The 19,190-nt window shown below is 27.6% G+C and overlaps 1 protein-coding gene across 1 annotated transcript in view; it reads left to right on the top strand.

Moving 5' to 3' along the window:
* LOC122538995 (tachykinin-like peptides receptor 86C) overlaps positions 1–19,190 on the top strand; it is a 48,220-nt gene that overhangs the window by 14,359 nt on the left and 14,671 nt on the right. The window contains exons 2-3 of the mRNA XM_043673549.1: positions 5,138–5,351; positions 17,358–17,492. Coding sequence (XP_043529484.1) covers positions 5,138–5,351; positions 17,358–17,492 — 349 coding nt within the window. The remainder of the gene's footprint in view (positions 1–5,137; positions 5,352–17,357; positions 17,493–19,190) is intronic.

Raw genomic sequence — 19,190 nt, 5'->3', positions numbered from 1 at the left:
ATTTATATTTTATAATACAATTGTCAATGTATTGAAATATTCTTTATACTAAATCAGAAAACACCTTCATAAATCGGAGAGGTATTTTTTGAGCAGAAAAATTTAAGAATAATCATCAACATGACAGAAATACTATGTGACCGATTACAGAAGAAGGTAACAGTCTAAAAAATTAATTTTTTGAACCACAGATATCCTAAATTGAACCATTGATTTATTTTCCATTATTTTAGATAAGAACCTCTTGTTATATAATAAATAAATAAATATATAATAAATAATGTAATGAAAAATAAGTATAAAGTGATACAAATAATTACGAAAAAAATAACTCTGAGAAGCATTTTGCAACATACTAGGAAATATTTATATGTGTTTGGCAAAATAATAATAATACTTCAATAGTGAACTTTTATTTTAAGTGTTATTATAACAATGTCCCGAGTAATATTATTAAGGAAAAGCATTTAGGAATATTTAATATACAACTGTCCGAAAGTTTTATTGTTAGTCCCGTTAGATTTGTATTTGGATTACAATTCGTATCATGACAATGAATCCTAATGGAATATATTATATGCACGTGCACATGCATCACCGCATTCATTATGCAGGAAATGTGGTAACATTAAAGTTTTTTGACTGAAACTTTTTTATCGTTTGAAGAGCTGAGAATCATAGAATCATAGTGATGTAAGTCACTCTTACAATGTTTTTCATAAATTTATTATTTATGAATTTTTATAAATTACGAATTAAAATTAAATGAAATAAAAATAATTAAACAAAAATGGATTATTATAAATTATTACTATATAGTTATAAATTTATTATTTAGTTGTGTTAAAGTGAAATACTTCGTTGTCATTTCTCAGTAATGAATGAAGTTATATGAACAATAGCCATGAAACTAAACATACAGAACCTTTAACACATAAAAAACGTTATTAATTCAAATTTTAAAAATTCTTGCACCGCTATAACTCTCAACACTTCATTTCTTATCAATTGATTAAATGTAAATGAGATATATAAAATGAGAAGTCTCGTCTTGAAACAGTTAATAACATAAGAACATTTTTCTTCGCCACTCTTTTAGAATTCTTTCAAGTTTGCGAGAGACATAAAATTACGTAATACCTCTTTATTCCTTAAGAATTGCAAAAAGTATTTATAATTTCGATTAAGCTGGTAGTAGAAATCGATTCATCGTCATCGATTCTCTAACTGTCATTTCATAAAATTGATAAAATTATGACAAAGTAGCTATCGTTAATGTTCATTAGGAGCATAGGCAATTATGATATTCGAAACATTAATTAACTTCACTTCATGATGCACTTTGAACGAAATATCTCATTTCGTATTCATTTTAACGAAACATCGTTACTTTGAATTATTTCACGTACTAGAAAAAAGAAAACCATTTTCTATATTTAACATTGCGAATTCCTTTCGTACTCACAGACATGAAGAGAGAGATATCTCTATCTTTTGAAGAGATATCTCGTGTTGTATTCAAATGACAGAAATATCTCGTTCGAAGCATTATGTGAACGATATTATATTACAAAACGTATTGTAAATTTAAGGTGAATATTATTTTTTGTTATTATTTATTATTATTATTTATTATTATTTATTATTATTATATATTATTATTTATTATTATTATATATTATTATTTATTATTATTATATGTTATTTATTAACTCTTTGCCGATATTAAAAATCAGAAAATGGGAGTCCAATTTTTTCCTAAATTTAATATTGCAATCAGTACAATTATACTTGTAATATTGTTGTAAATTTTATCGAACAGAGTTTACTTTTATCTACAACAAAGTTTAATTTCATTCTTTTTTTATGTAACACTTCTATATAAAGTCACGTCGCCAGTTGATTTATTTATAAAAATGTAAATGAGTAAGATTAGCACAAACATTCTAGGCACTATGAATAACATCCTTTTCTGGATGTATGATAAAGCAAAATGTTGCACTATCGAAAAATAAAAACAAAAGATACAAATGAGAAGGAGAAAAGAAAAAGAAATAACAATTATTTATTCTACACACCAGCTGCACACTCGTTACTCTGTGTTTTCTGCTTCCACTCGTATTTTACGATTTTCTTTTTCACGCTAGTCGTTCTTATACTTGCAGCAGCTTTTCCTTTCTCACGTCTATTAATTAAAGATTATTCGTCAACGCTAAGCAACTAGAACTGAACATTATACTGCGTCGTATAAGCTAAGTGCATGTCGTTATAATTAATAATGAATATTGACTAAACTAAAGGGCTTTATTTTATTTGAAATCAAATAAAGTAAACATTTTCTAAAAGTGTAAAAATTTCAATCTTCAAAAGGATAGTAGATTTAATCATGAAAAAATTTTTCTGACATTTTTGCACGCTTATCCATAATGTAAAATTATCTTACGTCTGTAAAAGTAGAACCTTGACGATTTTAAATTAGATCAAATGGATCTTTATATGAGCTTTTTTCTTTATGAAATTATATCAGTTTAAATTTTGTTTAGGCTTAGTTTTCCATTGTCATTGGTTATGCTATTCATTATATATATACATATATATATCTTATATCAATAGATACCTATAGATATCTATTGGATAAAATTTTAAATTTTTTATTTTATTATTATTTAATAAAAATTGATATAAATGATATAATTACTCCTTCTAATTTATTAGGAATTGATCGTAAAATAGAGCAAGCAAAAAGGAAATATCATTCCGGTTTAATATGTGAGAGAGTAATTATTGGGTTTACTATTTTAAAATTATCTGGTTCTCCTGATAAATAAGGATTTTGTAGATTAATGTGTATAAATATTAATAAAATAAAAATAATTGTAATTATATCTTTGATTATAAAATATGGATGAAAAATAATTTTATAAATATTATTTTTTATTAATATAGGTATCAATAGATACCTATTCACTATCTATCTATCTATATATATATATATATATATATGTTTATATACCTTGATCATAAAGTTACAAAGTGTAAATACAATCCTTTGTCTCATTGTCACTAGTTTCTAACATTAAACACACATCAGTCCATCTAATCTCACACCTATTCATAAATATTGTACCTATCCACAAATCTATGACCATGCTCGTGTCTTTAGCCCTCGTTTCTGCTCTTTTGATCGTAAGATTAGTTAATGTTAACACAAGTTTTATCGATATCAGTACACCAATATAAGCCTTCAGCTGATAATGAATAGCATCAGTTTCGATTGGCAACAACGTTAATAGACAATGATATTAATTGATTGTGAATCGTTCTAACTCGTATACCTTCAATTATAATGCTCGTTTGATGATAAGATCTGTTGTGATAATGCTTAAATAAATTTACAGTCTATTACAATACATACATATATATGTGTATACCATAGAAACACATGTGCTTTTGAAATTCGTACCAGAATGACTTGCCACGGTATTTGGGAATTCCGTTTAAAATATTGATAGAGCATGGCTTTACACTGGGATGGCGTAATTGAACAACGTGCATGCTACAAATTACTAGTGCAATGAATCGTATTGTCGGGATCCACGATATATTTCCACAGCCGGTTGTATTGTGATAATTGCGTCGAAAAATATTCCCCCGTTTATCTGGAAAACGATATTTACTTACGAAAATGTTAGTTTCCAGATTATAAATAATAAATATAATTTATAAATATATAAGAGAATATAATTTAAGAATATAACTTATAAATATATAGATATAAAAATTTATAAGAATATAATTTATAAATATATAAATATATAAATTTATAAGAATATAATTTATAAATATATAAATAATTTCATTCTGATATATGTGTCTATATATATACGGTGTAACAAAAAAATATTTTTGTACATTTAAATATTTATTTAGTTATTTTGTACAATTAAAATTTAAATAATTTATTTTGTACAACTAAAATTTAAATAATTTATTTTGTACAATTAAAATTTAAATAATTTATTTTGTACAATCAAAATAACATTTCTCTCTCGTTTTTTTTTAAATTCATTTAATTTATTACTTAAAAGTTTTACAAGTTATGACAAAAGAAGCGTTTAATGTTACATATTTGTATCTTCAGTATTATTATTCGCAATCAATTCAATATTGATTCTACAATCTTCGTCGTAACACTAGAACAAACATTTGATCATTCTTCTAATAATGCTTTCACAAAATAAAAATATAAAGTTTAATATAATATAACAGATGTAAAATTGTATATAATTGTTCTTCCTTTCTTGTTCTACAAGTTTAAATTATGCATTGTAAGATGATCGTACTACATTTCATTGTATTATAAATAGATTGCATGTTACAAATTTTAACACAAACATATTTAATTTGACATATAAATTTGCATATTTAAATACTTTTTCATGAAAAATTCTGTACGTATTATTTAAGTATTCGTACAAAGTGCAGAGACGCACCCCAAGTCTCAGCGAAGAAAAATATTATATTATTTATTTTCTTCTCAAGTAAAACGTGACTGCGTTGAATCTATTGTTCGGATGTTCTTGCCACATTCAAACGAAAACATTATTTTTCTAGATCTAGAAAGTTAGGAGAATTTACGACACATGCGTCGACGAAGAGTATTGAGAATTTCTGTTCTTTCAGTGCGTAGAACTGCACTTGAGAGAGTACCAATTAAGGCAAAGTCGTCAACGAAATTGTTTCCGCGCTCTTAAGAAACACCGAGAACACCAACACGCGCTCTACTTTGCATATTAGTCTTATCATTTCATCATTTTTACCATTACCGTTTTAAACGAAGATTGCAAACGTAAGTACAAGCCGTGCAAAAAGTTAATGAATCGAAATATCTGTGCCTAAAAATTACAAATCTTTTTGTAACTGACAATATTAAAGAAAAATATGGATGTATCGCATTTCAGTTCCGTGTTCAATATCAGTGTGATTTTTCAACAATGGTTTTAGAATTAATTTTAAATAATAATAAAATATATAATATTATATATTATTAATATTTTATTATATAATATTTTAAATAAAAATAAAATGTAAATTTCCAGAGAATTTTAATTAATCAGAGGTTTTTATGTATTTTCAGCACACCGACGAATGCGCACGGTTACCAATTACTTTTTAGTCAACCTATCCATGGCTGACTTGATGATGTCATTACTTAATTGCGTTTTCAACTTCATTTTTCTACTGAATTCTAACTGGCCGTTTGGAGTGGTGTACTGCACTATCAATAACTTCGTGGCGCATGTAACGGTCGCTTCAAGCGTTCTCACCCTTGTCTTCATTTCTTTCGACAGGTGAGTTTTCATTAATTGACAGTATTTTCGATAATTGTACGATCTGTTTCAATTTAACTGCGAAATGTGCTGTACTGTGTATTTATATTTAAATTTTACTATTTTACTATTTTACTATTTTACTATTTTATTATTTTTTACTATTTTTTACTATAGAAAGTAGCGTAATTTTCATAGCAGAGATAAAAAGATTTTAATATTTAAAATAGTCTAGTACTTTGCACTGTTAGAACAAGAACTTGGTGATTGGATGAATTAAATTTCTCCTCAGGTAAGACAGAGAATTATGATTGGTTGGTTTTACGCTAATCCTTGGAAAAGGAATGGAATCGATAGATGCTTGGAAGCATAAGTAGGTGAAAGCTAGCAATGAATTATATTTAAATATTTAAAAAGTGGAGAAATTTTTAGTAAATATTAGATTCTCACCTTGCTATATGTTGCAAAATAATATAATATTTTACAAGAGGAGTATCTCGGATAAAGGATCTTGAAAAATTGTCAATTTTGTAGAAAAAAATATTTTTAATATATTAATGTCAAAATTAAACTCTATCCATGGAATGTGGCTTTTTAAACCACTGTGTGATGATAAAATTTGTTCTTACAGAATGAGAGCAAATGCGTTCGACCTTGACTATAGTTAGATCAATTAGTGATTCCAATTAACGCTTTCATCGAAAGTTCCATCATTTATGAATTTTATCTCATTATATCGCTTTATTTACTGTAGTTGAACTTTGATAATCAACGAATAGAACTTTACAAATTAAAGCACGTATTTTCCATCTGATAAAATGTATAACTCGTACAACAAATCACTGCGTATAACGATTGTTACGTGTTAGTTTCTGTTAGTATTGTAAGTACGAAAAAGGAAAAAAGACCTACCATTCGTAGACAGAAATATCAACAATTAAAAAATATTTTGAAATGAAAAACAAACAAACCAAATGTAATAGAAGCGAAATTAATTAACATATATAATGCTTGAAATACAGGCACTTAAATCCTTGAAGTTTAGCATCATCGAGATTACTGGGATCTTTTTTAAAAATTTTTAAATTTATTGCTAAAATTACAATATTCAACATAAAAATTTCTATAGCTTCGTTTCGATATCGATATAATATAATATACAAAATTTTAATATACAATCGATATAATATACAAAAGATAATATTAATATATAAAGATAATATACAAAAATTGGGCAGATTTGTATTGAGCCACGAATGTACACGTTGGAAAATTTTGAATATTAAACAGGATTTCAAACGATTAAAGAGAAACAAACGATTTCTAGCATTTTACAGACATTAATTTATTTATTAACTGATTATATTATTACATAAATTTTGAAAAAATCATAATGTTTATATTTTTTACTAAGTGTAAATAAATATAAATAAATATACGAATAAATAAAAAGAATCAAGAAGTTCTAACAAATTCTATGAACGCTACCAACAAATTCTCAATAAACATATATGTGTTTCATTTAATATATTTAATTATAAATAAATACATCTCAAGAATGATTGAAGGAGATACAAAATTTCGAAAAATTCGTAAATTTATTCGAAAAAAGGGAACAAATTATTACGAATAATAAATAATTATTATCCAGATAAAGTACATTCGAATAATTACTTTAGACGAATGTTTATTTGAAATCATTCGAACAATATACTCAATTGCTTGTATATGTATATGTACAAATTAAAAGAAATTCAACTCGTTGTATTCTATGTGTTTAAAATAATTTAAAACTTATGCACAACAATGTGTATTTCTATATTATTTTTAGAAGTAAATTGTGGAAGTCATTTACACAAAATACACAATAGGTTCTTTGTCGCCCTAGCGAGGATTTAATTACTTGCCATTTGCCATTCCGTGTTCTAATTTTAAATGTGTTCTTAGTAAATCGGTTCCATTTCCGCTGAATAATTAAAATGTACGCTGGAAATTATTTCAGAAGTGAAAGATTTCACAACTTTGTCAATGAAAATATTAAGAAATGGAAAATTTGTGTTACATGGAATAAAAGAGATATGTCTGTCATTGGATTTATTCTGAAAATCTTTGAAACACATTTGATCAGTACAAGAAATCATCTATATGCTCTGATTCAGCGTTATAAATTCTATATTTTCAAATAAATCTTAAATTATTATCGAGAAGTTTATTAACAAGTTAATGTAGTGGTATTGTGGCACAATAATTATTAATGCTAATGCCAATGACAATGCTAATGCTGAGGACAAATCAGATGCTTGTATCTCGATAAAAGTTTGAGCATAATAAGTTTGCAGCTTTTTTAAAAAGATCTGAACATCAGACTTGTTTCATATTTATATCTAAATCTCATAAAATTTAATATTGAACATTTTCCTTTGGGAAATAATAAAGTAACTGTTTATAGGTTGAATTGAACAGGTTTAGACATAATCAACAATTAGAAAATCAGAATAATCTAAATAATAATAATAATAATATTAATAATTATTATGATAATTATTTAAATTATTATTATTATTCTGTAATTAGAAGAATAAAAATTCTAATTACAGGACAACTATAAAAATTAAAGATTGTAGGTACCATAAACACGAGATTATACGAATAATTAGCAAAAATGATTGAATTTGATAACAAGTACTATGGTAACTAAATTACTGGAACTATGTCCTAATGTCCTTCTCATTCTTCAATTTTCTAACGAACTTTTCCTCTTTCTATTTCTCTAATGATTTCACGCGAACTTCAACCGATACTTTCTCATTTTCTTTCAGTTTTTTTGTTCTTTCCTCTTTCGTTAGAGCTTAGCCAGTTAACTGAGTAGAGTGAACAAACAAGAAAAATTAACTTTCGTGGAAGCTAATATAATTTATGTTAGCCTCTTGTTGGCCGAGTCTTGGCCGGAATCATTTCACTTTCACTTTCCGCTTTTCACACATTAGCTTCCTTCCTTTACATTGTCTGCTAGGCTCTTTTTTATTTTTTTTTTCTCACTTTTTATTTTCCCTGGTGTTTTCTTCGAATGATCAATTTTGTTCAATTGTTTCGTTTCAAATGGCTTAAAATAAATTAAATAGAAAGCCACGAATTTCGAAAGAGCACGAGTCTCCTAATCAATATTCCAAGGAAATCTTCTTTGTTTATGTTTGTTAATATCGCAGTTAATATTATAACGATATTACGTAATATAACAATGTAATTATATCGTTATATTAGAATTTATTAGAATTATAGAGTTATTATATAGTAATTAGAATTATACTGTTATATTATATAATTATATTGTTATAATAAAATTTGATAATATAATTATAACAATATAATTAATATTATAACAGTATTATAATTGTTTATATTTGTTAATATTATCTACTTTGATGATTTTTGCCGTAAGTATATATTATATAATATTTATAATATTTATATATAATATTTTTAATATTTTTAATATTTATAATATTACACATATATTTTTAATATTATTAGACGACTGTCTTTTGTGTAAAAAGCTTTAAAAATTTGTGCACTTGCGCTGCTTTGGAAATCATCGAAGAAGATATCATAGCTTTTAATTACTTCAGCAACAAAAATTATATTTTACAAAAGGAAATGTTTATTCGCTGTAAATTATTTCGCTTCCAAGACTGTCATTTTTCGTTTTCTTATTTCTCCAATAAATTTTCGAATTTATCGATGACATATCTATATTTTTTTATGTGCTGACACTTTCCAATTTTCGTGGAATTTTGTCGTTAAAACCTTGTTTTATGAATATCGAAATTAGCCCTTCTTTTAAATTAAAATGGCAAAAAACATAACTATTTAAATTTCGTAGAATTTTAAAATTCAGTATAGAAAGTATATTTTATAAAGTATAATTCTTGGAGTATTTTCTCATAACCACAGTATTAAAAAATAGAATTTGATAACACAAATTAATCCGAGAGAAATGTAAATGAAATGTTGCCTGACACAATGGTTATTAATTTTTAATGAGTTGATGTAATTACTAAAGAGAAAGCTTAGGCTATATCATATATCATCAAATTAATGTATTTTGGAATGTAATTAATAATACAATGGATGTTTCAGACACGCAAAATATGGAAGAAACATCTGGCATTTATGCATATAAAATATGGATGTTTAAATGGAACGTATGATGGATGTTTCAAAAATTCTTATACGATTACTTGAAAAATATATAAAATGTATATAAAATATATATAATATTATATAAAATATATATAATATTATCAATATGACTGACAGATTTCATTACGATTTTTTTCGCAGAGCTGATAAGAGTTTAAAATATTAATAATTTTTCATCGAGTGTAATTTCCTGAAGTGACTCTAATAAATTATAAATATTTGAAATTGTTACTACAATATTTATCTACATTTTCAAATATTTGCTAACAAAAGAATTGAAGAAAAATTTCTCATAAATTTGCTTCCTGTTTACTGCAGCATTCAAGTTATAAATAATGATATTATAATTTTTATCAAATTAATCTAACTCGAAAGGAATAGTTGCAATAATTGGTAGCAGAATTTTTAATTCCTTTCATTCGTTAATAAATATTATTTTATTTTACGTTATGAAAGTGATTTCCAATTTCCTTTGCAAGATTCTATCCTACAAACACACGTACATACATACATGTTGAGTGAGTCGTTCATGAAACCAACTCGTGAACCACCAATATGTTATCTGTCAAGCAATCCATCGATGTCTTGAAATTACAATGTCCATAGTCTCCAATAGGTTCCAATGTCTTGTTTTCAACAATTCAAACTTCATCACTTCGCAGTATTGCCACATTTGTCTCAACGACGTGATAATTAAAATTCTACATCACCTCGCAATTAGACGTAACATGTTGTCACTGTAACGATTTACGATTTAAAGTTGATGACCTTAAGTCATTATCATTTTAAATTGTTCAGAGTTATCTTATAATAATAAACGACTGATAATGTGATAATATACTGATAATATAAATCTATAATATAAATATAACATACTGATAATATAAATCTATAGTATAAATATAATATGCTGATAATATAATATAAATATACTAATAATATACTAATAATATAAATCTATAATATAAGTATAATATACTGATAATATAAATCTGTAATATAAATATAATATACTGATAATATAAATCTATAATATAAATATAATATGTTGATAATATAAATCTATAATATAAATATAATATGCTGACAATATAAATCTATAATATAAATATAATATGCTGATAATATAAATCTATAATATAAATATAATATAGTGATAATATAAATCATTATCAATTAATTATTGTTGTAATATTAAATAGTTTTAACCACTATCATCGTGTAATAATACACAACTGATCATTGCTATGACCCAGATCATTATCATCTCGCAATAGTACTTAACTAATTATTGCAATGTATCAAACAATAATGTGATAAATCATATAATCATAATAGTGTCCTGAAATTTATTCGCTATGAACCGTATCAACAATGAATGTGTGATGCAATTGTAATGAACCTAATTATCATCGTAATAAAACTCATAATTAATATTGTAATTGCAATCGACAAATTTAGTACATTGTTACGTGATTCCGTCGAATTTTGTTGTGAGTATAATAATACAAAGTTGTTGCAATTTATTGCAATCTACTATTTATTATTCTACAGTTTCTATAGTTTCAATCGTTTAAGGATAACATCCTGTTTCTGTATGCGATGGCACGGCGAGCTTCTCCTCATATACTCTCTATCACGTATCGAACATTCACCAGGATCTAAATGGCTCTTTTCGGGTCGTTTCCCGTCGAATAGTCACTATTATTTCAACCATTAAAAATATAAATTTATTTATATATAAATATAATTTGAAATTAATATAATTTAATAAAGTTTTATGATGAAAATATATTTTAGTAATAATTAAAAATTAATAATATTATTAATAGTTTAAAGCAACTTAATATTAATATTATTATTATACTATACAATTTAATATTATTTAACTATACAATTTAATATTAGTAATAGTTTAAAGTAACGAAAATGAATGTTTTAAAAAATAAGTAAGTAAAATTTACTTTGTATCAGGGTTAATTAATTTATTTTAATAATTTTAATTGTCTCGAAAGTAAATGATCCAAATATATAATACATATATTATTTTTTTTTGTAAAATAAAAGAAATAAATATATATTTAGAAATTAAATGTTCGTGTTATTATAACATCTCGTTTTTTGAAAATAAACTTAATTTGTATATAATATAAATATTACAGCGATGTTTCTACATTGATATTATGTTCTTTTGCATCGAGTTGTTCATTATTCATTTTATGCACATTGATGATTTACTATGTAATTTTCTCTTTAACTTCAGAATTTTCACAAATTCACAAACACAGTGAACTTGTGTAACAGAGTGAATTTTGAATACTTGCTTTGTTTATGAAGGTATGAAAAAACTCTGTTAACAAAAGTTGTTTAATACAAAGTCCAAATAATGCTAAAATAGTTTTTTTTTTATAAGTGGAAAGACTCGAGGTTATTTCAAAGTTACCTTAACTTTTTTAAATGAAATGATGTATGTATGTATTTTCTGCTCCATCGATCGATGCAGCTCGACATTTTCGAGCATCAATCTATGTTTGTCGAGAAGTTACTAGAAGATATTTTAACTATAATTCTGCAAAATTTATTGCATAAAAGATGAAGAAAAATGAGTGGTGTTTTTGCTGTCCTCTTTCGTGCATAGATTTATGACTAAATATGATAAAATATCTCTTAAACTATTAATTTGTCCACATAGATGGATCAATACTCTCTTTATAGAGGATAAAAAGCTGCATCGATTGATATATACATATAAAATATAGAGTTTTATTTAAAAAAGTGAGGATGAAGCTTCTTCGAAACTCCTCCAGTTATAAAAAAAAAAATTATGAATTGTATTAATACTAAACGATTTTTATTAACAAAGTTCTGTTCTCGTGTTTTCGAAAACAGAGATATTCAAAGTGATCAAATTGTTATACGTCATTCAGTTAATTTAATATGATGTTTATATATTATGTTTCCACTTTCAGAAATAAATATACAGGGTGTCCCGGGATTTTTCCGCCAAACTGCGAGAGCTTACTCTAGGGGCCAAAAGAAGAAACAAATGTCATACGAAGTCTGCGAATTAACGCTTTGTCACAGAGATATAATCAAAAATAGATAGTCAGTATTTTACTGAATTTCAGTATTTCAGTCATTCCTTTTCTTTGCACGAGCCTGTTTCATAATTGAAAATAAGTGTTGATAAACACAGATCTATCCGATATCCTTGTAACTACGCAAACCATACGATAAATATTATAATTTTACCTATAGGTCGCTCTGAAACAAAAGGGTTACTCGACCGTAGTGACTTCGTACGAAGATCTTGCGCAGCGTATTAAAAATGCAGTTGCATTGAAATGCAACAAGAATACTGAGACACTGCATAGAGCAATAAATTCAGTTTTTCATCGATGTCAAGCTTGTGTCCGAGCAGGAGGACATCATTTTGAAATGAGACTTTAAAAATAGTGAGCAACTATTTCTCACTATTCTATTTTGTATCTCCTTAACAAGTTAATTAAAGAGTTAATTCGCAAACTTCATGTAATATTTTTTCTCTTCTTTTGACCCCTAGATTAAGCTCTCGCAGTTTGGCGGGGAAAAAATCCGGGACACCCTGTATATTCGGTGCATCTCTATCTATTTTTCTTGCAGTATCTTCGCTTCTGCTGCACGCCTCGGATTGCATCCCATTAACGCTTCGATACAATGCCAATAACCTCACCGTGCATCGCGTTCGTGGCTTTCTCTATTTGTTTTACATATTCGTCTCACGTATGAGGGCCGCTTTTAACAGTTGTTGCAACCAGGGACACCACAGTCATTCGATTGTGCTGCTGGTAAAGTCCGGGCACTGTGTTCACGTCGCGTTCAATACGCGACGAATTTCGTATTCTGTGCAGAAAGTGTTAAAAGTTCTGGCAGTGGAGGAGCTTGGTCACTGACAATCCCGTTCCGGCATTCCGAACAGATAGATAACGTTTAGCGGAATTTCCTTCGTGCATCCAGACACCGTATCCTTTATTACAGCGAATTTCGTAAAAGACTCGCATACGTTCGAGAATTTACACGTAGATAAACGAATAAACAAATATCTAAATTCAGGATAATTTAGACAAACTCATTCTACGAAGAAATATTTCACGAATTCGATTCACAAGCTACAATGAGGATTCTTCAGTCTTTCTTAGTGATGTCTGCTATATTTGCGAGTTTAGAAATAGATTTTGGCGGAAATGAAGCTTTGCAGCTGCAACCATTAATTCGTTGGTGTTAACTTTCGGTTGATTGACGCGGCGAGCGAAGGTAAAATTCGTTTAGTAAGGGTTTACAGTGAAAGACATAATTGAACCAGTAACGATGAAAAATAGTCGATGATTTAAATTGTAATTATAACTTCACGACAAAAAATTCTGTAACAATCTTGGTCTCAGTCTGGGTCTCTCAGTCAATTTTTCTCCCTTTTCAAAATCTCTATTTTTGTTCCTGAAATTGTTTCTCTCGGAGATAATCGCTGATATGTGAGAATACTTTTTCCTCGAAAATTGTAGAAATTCAAACCATTAAACATTTTTTTTCTTCCATGACTAGATCGGTTTATAGTTTTGTAGATTGAAATTTTCTTTTTACGACAATCCCTTAAAACTAGTATAATTTTTTACAGCCATCATTTTTATCATTACGAACGTTAGGCTTAAACGATAAAAATTCTAACCTTAATATTCAATTATATCAAATTATGAACGTTAGGATTAAACGATAAAAATTCTGACGTTTCGTTAATCTTGATGTTCAAAGTTTAATTCGAAGTGTTTAGAATTTTTTTCAAACATTCGTAGTAATGACAAGAAGAATCATAAAAGTCATTTTTTCGTGCATTGATACTTGCTAATACCTCTCGAAGAGGTCTAGATCTAACGTCGTGTATCGTAAAATATTTGCTTTCACCGAGGTGGTCAATTTGATCCTATATCAGTGAAAGCGGATGTCCTTAATCCGCTTCCTTCGTGGAGGCAAACAAATTATCGTACTGTCTATAGAAAAACCGAGTCTTTCATCTCCACATTTAACTTTATTACTTGGTTCAAGCTTTCGAAGAAAATTGTACAAAAAATGATGCAAAAAAATTGTATTATTTGATGAGGTCTTTATCACGTTATGGCACGATCGATCTTTGAGAAACTGCTCTCCGGCAAAAATAAAAATTTGTCGTGAAGGGAATCGCATTCAAAATTCTCTCGAGAGTGTAAACGATCGAAGTTACCTACGAAAGGTTAACTGTGATATCCAATCGTCGATTCACGGACGTACAATCGAAAATTGCCGGCTTGCTTCTTAACGAGCTTAACAGGCTTTGTTTGCTGCTGTAAAAACTAGTATGTTGGAACTCAATATCAACGAGATAACCAATCCTATTCTCGTGTACAAAGATCGATAATATACAAAGCGAATCTGGTAACTGAGTTGGTCTACAATTTTGTTTGTAGCGAAAGTAAAAGAAGATTGCAAAGCGCAAATTGGATTTGATTACGTAACTCTATGATATTTCTTCACGAGTTGATTTCCCGCGCCATTCTGAATAAAAGGATATTATGTAAAAAATTAATATCACTTCAAATTTTAATGAAATATTTGCGATACTTTAATTTCATTTTCATTTGCGACAAATTCGGTTCCTTTGAGATTTTTTTATTCTCAAAATGATGGGCAGTATAATGCAACTCGAAAAAAAATGCCATTTCTTTAGTGATATTTTAAAAACATATTTTGCAACAAGTAGGCTACACGCATAGTTTAAAATAATAGATATTAAATAATAATAATAGATTATTATTAGTATTAGTTAGATATTAAATAATAATAATAAGTGTTAGTAGATATTAAATAATAATAATCGAATAGATGTTAATAGATATTAAATAAAAATAATAAATATTAAATAATAATAATAGATGTTAATAGATATTAAATAACAATAATAGAATAGATATTAATAGATATTAAATAAAAATAATAGATATTAAACAATAATAATAGATTACTATTAGTATTAGTTAGATATTAAATAATAATAATAGATTACTATTAGTATTAGTTAGATATTAAATAATAATAATAGATTATTATTAGTATTAGTTAGATATTAAATAATAATAATAGATTATTATTAGTAATACTTCATCCAGCTCTGATTGTATTTTCTTTTGTTAACAATTCTATGTGATTCTGTAATAGTGAGAACAATTAACTGTTGCAATATGCTTATGAAGAAGAAATGCATTTTTTGTTTACAATTTAAAAATTAGAGTGATATTGCGTATATGACTTATTAAAGAGCTTTTTCAGAATTCAAACGAAACCGCGTCCTTAAACGAACTTTCACTGTACTTTCTTGAAATTATACATTTCTTTGTCATTTAATATCCAATACTAAAACTATCGACGAACAAAGTCATTTGATAGTAACGTTTCAACACGTTATGTTCTGCAAGGAATAGCAATACTACGTAAACCCATTAACGAAGAAGTACGAGCAAGAGCTGTAACTTGTTCTTCATTACACTGATGAACACGAGGTCAACCTGCTCTCCAATATCTTGATGATGGAAAATGATGAGCTCGAAACTGATTGTCTAACTGTTAAAAATCGTCTACCCCTTTCCTGAATCTATCGATATTCCATCATTTCTTACAGTATCGCAGTATTTAGCAACAGGGGGTTCCAAAACGCTTCGAAGCTTACAACTCTTGGAAGTTTTAACAAGTTTCGCTGAATCTTAAAACTTCAAACTTTCGGAACACTTGATTTCGTCTTCATTTTTCTATTTGCTGTAAGATGAAGAGACATCTTTGAAAGAAGTGAATCCAGGACTACGAAAGTAAAGACGAATTTTTAAATATTATTAACTTCCTAAAAATTGAAAGTTTAGTATCCGAATATAATATTTATGGAGGTAACTGAGACATTGAATGTCTTTATGCTATTCCACTGAACTTCTTTCATCATTGCATCATTGTACAACTTATATGAAAACAACATATTTTCGCTAGTAAACGATGATCACAAACTGTATGAATAATTTTAATTTAATTTAATGGGAAATCCCCTTTTACATAAAAATAAAGAAGAAGGGGAAAAATACAAGAATAACATTATGGATAATGTAAGTATAGAAAGATGATACATATGTACATATATGCTACAGCTCAGAACCGGCGTTGCCTCCACTTTTCTGATCGCTAGCGCTACCCCCTCCACTGCATCTATCTCTTCACACATCGATCTCTCCACTACATCTCTTCCCCCACTCTCTCAGTCTGTTGATTTCCCTACTAAGCAAGTGGGGGAGATCGATGCAGTGGAGGGGGTAGCGCTAACGATCAGGTAAGTAGAGGCGAGCAGCCAGTTAGTTGGCTCTGCTATAAACACCATAAGATAAGTGAGATGGAAACAAGTATAAGAATTAAAATGGAATAACACAGCAGCTGCAGAAATAAGTGAAAAAGACGAGGAAAGAAATTCGGTGACGCAAGAGATGGATTAAAAGAACAGAGACGATGATGGGGTAGTGACTGAATGACTTAGGTGTCTAAGAGATTGGTTTTGTACGTCTCTCTTTTAAAGCGGAGGAAGAAATTGACTTTGTTGCACAAACTATTGTTACACATGGTCAAACTTGAGTAAGAGTAAAACATGAGATAGAAGAGGGAAGGAAATCTGAAAGAGTAGGATGGAACGTGGAAATTGATTAGATTGAGGAGCCGAGGGACACTTGATGAATTTGTCAATAATTTTGAATAAAATGAAGCGTTTGCAAATGAAATAATTGTTTGTTGCAGGTATATGGCCATCATGAGACCACTTCAGCATCACATGTCTCGTAGAAGGACGGTGATAATTGTTCTTCTAATATGGGTTATCTCTTCAACATTAGCAGTACCGTGTTTATTGTATTCAACAACCGAGTCAAGAAGGTAGTATGCGTAAATTATTTATAAATGATCATTTAGACAACTAATTGTTGATAGTTAGTAAAAGTGAAAGTAATTAAGAAATAAATTAACGCAGTTAACGTATTGAGGTCTTTCAAACGATGTATGTATAAATATATGGCTATTTGCAAATTAAGAAAAAAAAAAAAAAATTTTTTAAATACGAGGTATTAGGTACAAATGAAATATATTGAAAATCACTAGAGACAAGAGAATATGTAGACTCTTACGCATTTGATCACGAAAATGCGAATACATGTACCCTTTTAAGTGCAAAACGTCTATTCTTTTCTATTGCATCTTGCAGCGAATGAAAAAATTTCCTTTCAATACATTTAAATGACAAGCTTTAGATGACTTAGAAAACCAATAATGTAATGTATGTAAACCTATTGCGATGTCGACGGTGATATATTTTCTGACACGAATAAATTATGTTTACCAATAAACTGTTTGCTTCCTATCTCACTGAAGAGATCATTAGTGTATCGCAAGCGTTTCACGATAGCTTGCAATTATTATACGAAACTCGAATCCAACTAATTTATACTAATGGCGCTGCTGATCAATGCAATGGGGAAGCGATACAGTTGCACAAAGAACGGCTTTCAATTCGCAATTATTCGTCGTACGCTAAATTAGTTGAAAAATTCGAAGATACCCGGTAGCGTTGAGAACAAAAAGCAACAGAGACCAAAAATTGTTACGAATGGAATAGAAATCAGTCGCTCATTGATAAACATCATTTTATGTTGTGTCAGAGAGTTTGCTGTCGATATCGACAGTTTACATCACAGTAAATTTATTCATCGCGACAATTTACATTATTGGTTTTCTGGATCACCTGAAAGTTATCATTTAAGTACATTCGAATATATTTTCTTCAATCTACAGTTGCTGCAAAATGTAATAGAAAAAGAAAGAAGCGAGTCAGAACGAAAGAACTTTCTGTTCGAAGAGATTCCTACTTCCGATATGATTTAAATCGTGCCACGAAGCTTTTTCACAAAACATAAAAGACAAAAGAGATATTTAGGTAGACTCGTTCTGGCTGAGACACCCTGTAGATTGAATCAATACAAGCATTCACACGACAGGCAACTTTCTAGCAGATCAGAAACCATGATGTGCTTTGATCGTTGAGTTTGTTCATCGAACTTAGTCTTCGAGTATTTTTGTCTCTTGTCGATCAGTCAATGATTACTAGATTTAAGAGAATATGTGGAATTTTACGCACTTGGTAACCGACGAGTCGCCAACGCGAACGATTGGTCACTGTGATAATTTTTTTTTTTATTACGCTATAAAATCTACTACTGGGTTGTATAATATTATATTATTATAATATTATAATAATAATAATATTATATTATTATAATATTATTATAATAATAATATTATATTATTATAATATTTTTATAGTATGATTATTATTATATTATTATTATTATAATAATATTATATAATGTATTATATTATACAATTATATTATTATATAATATATAAAATTACGCTATAAAATCCGCTACTGGGTTATATAATATTATATTATTATAAATATTATTATTATTATAATAGTATTATATTATATTAATTATAATAATAATAATATTATATTATTTTAATATTATAATAATATTATATTAATAATAATTATAATAATATAATATTATATATTAT

This window comes from Frieseomelitta varia, unplaced genomic scaffold, assembly GCF_011392965.1.
Source record: "Frieseomelitta varia isolate USP_RPSP 00005682 unplaced genomic scaffold, Fvar_1.2 scaffold_185, whole genome shotgun sequence".
Lineage (NCBI taxonomy): Eukaryota > Metazoa > Arthropoda > Insecta > Hymenoptera > Apidae > Frieseomelitta > Frieseomelitta varia.
This window is presented reverse-complemented; position numbering and strand designations above follow the sequence as displayed.